Raw genomic sequence first — 2,245 nt, 5'->3', positions numbered from 1 at the left:
TTGATTGCCTTGATAGAGCGGAAACAATTATCGGGTGGAAAGTTTGAGAGTCCTCATGAACATCTAAAAGAGTTTGAGAAATATTGTGATACGATAAAGGTCAACGGGGTGACTCAAGAATACATTCGACTCAAGATGTTTCCATTCTCTTTAATTGGGAAAGGTTTAGAGTGGCTAGAGAAGGAGGTGCCCCCTAACTTTCTCACAACTTAGGACCAAGTTACTTCGGCATTCTTGAGGAGATTCTACAATCATAGAAAAACCGCCGAAGCTCGATCTTTGATTCAAGGCTTTCGTCAAAAGGGTAGTGAGTCATTAAGTGCGACTTGGGAAAGATACAAAGAACTCCAACGCCAATGTCCACACCATGGAATACCCAAGTATCAACTCATTCACACCTTCTATGGTGGTCTCACACCTCAAGTAAGAACAAGCTTAGACGTTGGAGCCAGCGGTCCAATCATGAACAGAGGACGAAGTGGAATATATCATACAAGAGGTCGCAAAGCATTATGAAGATTGGTATAAAGGTGATAGGGATTCTACATCTAGCAAAGGCACGGTTTACGCATTAGAGGGAAAGCCAACGTAATCAACAACCTCTCCACCCAAATCTCCAGAATGACCAAGCAGATGGATGACCTAATGAAAGAAAGATCCAATCCTCGAGGTAATTCCTCCCCTTCAACCAAGGGAGGCAATGGTAGAACACTTCCTCCCCTTCTTTTTACAATACAATGCCTTAAGGATGTTTGTTTTGGTGTTAATTGTGGTACCGATGATCATGATACATCTCAATGTGTGTATTCTTGTGAAATTCAACTCCTTCCCCAAGAACATGATGATAATTTAGAAGATATTAATGCTATGAACTTTTCTCCTCGGATGGGGAATGTGGGGAATATGAGGCCAAACCCCAATCAAATGGGGAATTGGAATCAAAGTGGAACCATGGTTGGAACCAAAGTGGTGGTGGTTATGATAACCAATACCATGGTGGGGGAGGCCTTTCCAATTTCAATGGAAGAGGCTACCCTAACCAAAGAGGGTATGGTAATCAATACCAACAACCCAACTCCCAATACTATGACCATCAAAATCAAAGTTTTGGTGATCAAAGTAACATGGGAAACAATCAACAACGAAATGTTCCTAACCAAGGCATTGGAGGCAATAGAGGTCAACATGTTTCTCATTATGCCCAAACTAATAGGCCTCCGGGTTTCCATCAACCCCAACTTCCCCCACCTCAACAACCTCTTCAACTTGAGGCTCCACCAAATGATTCTGTCATGGCTAAACTAGATACTTTATTGAAATTGCATGAAGAGGATAAAAATGAACCAATGCTCACATGAAAATGCTTGAAACTCAAATTGCTCAACTTGCATCTAGTTCTTCTAATTCATCCCCTTCCTCCTCTTCTACCCTTCCTAGTCAAGGAGTCAAACCTAAACCTATGTATGTTGTGACAACTAGGAGTGGAAAGGTAGTGGGGAGTGACCCTTTGATTAAGAAGAAGCCTCATGAAGAAGTGGAGCTTGAGGATGAGAGTGAGAAAGCCAATGAGCCTTTGGGAGGTGAGAAAGAAAATGATATTGTTGAGGAACCAAAGGAGAAAGAAGCTACCCCCTTGCCCCTAAATCGCCTATCTAGAGAGGAAAAGCTACCCTTTCCACAACGATTTGTGAGATCTAAGCTTGATGCATAATTTGGAAAGTTTTTGGATGTCATTAAAAATTTGCATGTTTCCCTTCCTTTTGTCGATGCTATGAAATAAATGCCCCACTATTCCAAATTTTTGAAAGACCTTTTGAGTGGGAGAAGGGAGTGTGAAACCGTGAACCTAACCGCCAATTGTAGTGCCATCCTTTCCAACAAACTTCCTACCAAGTTGAAAGATTCGGGTAGTTTCTCCATTCCCTGTTCCATCAATGGTGTTGAGTTTGAAAAGGCATTGTGTGATTTAGGAGCAAGTGTAAGTCTCATGCCCTATTCCGTCTACCAAAAGCTTAGTGTGGGAACCCTCTCCCCTTCAAATGTTACTCCCCAACTAGCGGACCGTTCTACTAAGTTTCCCATGGGTAAGGTTGAGGACATTCCCCTTAAGGTTGGAAAGTTCACATTTCCTGTGGACTTTTATGTGCTAGAAATGGATGAGGATGAGAGGATTCCTATAGCTTTGGGTAGACCGTTTCTAGCTACCTCTAGAGCTATCATTGATGTGAAAGAGGGTAAACCCTAA

General features: G+C 42.2%; 1 protein-coding gene across 1 annotated transcript; it reads left to right on the top strand.

The window, feature by feature from the left end:
* Positions 1-1,780: 1,780 nt before the first annotated feature.
* Positions 1,781-2,245, top strand: LOC110694382. The gene has a single exon (XM_021871551.1). It carries the CDS (start codon positions 1,781-1,783, stop codon positions 2,243-2,245), a length of 465 nt encoding a protein of 154 aa, XP_021727243.1.

Source organism: Chenopodium quinoa, unplaced genomic scaffold (genome assembly GCF_001683475.1).
Source record: "Chenopodium quinoa cultivar QQ74 unplaced genomic scaffold, ASM168347v1, whole genome shotgun sequence".
Classification (NCBI taxonomy): Eukaryota; Viridiplantae; Streptophyta; class Magnoliopsida; order Caryophyllales; family Amaranthaceae; genus Chenopodium; species Chenopodium quinoa.
Note: the sequence above shows the minus strand (reverse complement) of the source record. Positions and strands in the feature narration are given on the sequence as shown.

Coding starts and splice junctions, on each gene's coding strand:
- LOC110694382 (XM_021871551.1), top strand. CDS start 1,781: ATGCCCCACTATTCCAAATTTTTGAAAGACCTTTTGAGTGGGAGAAGG.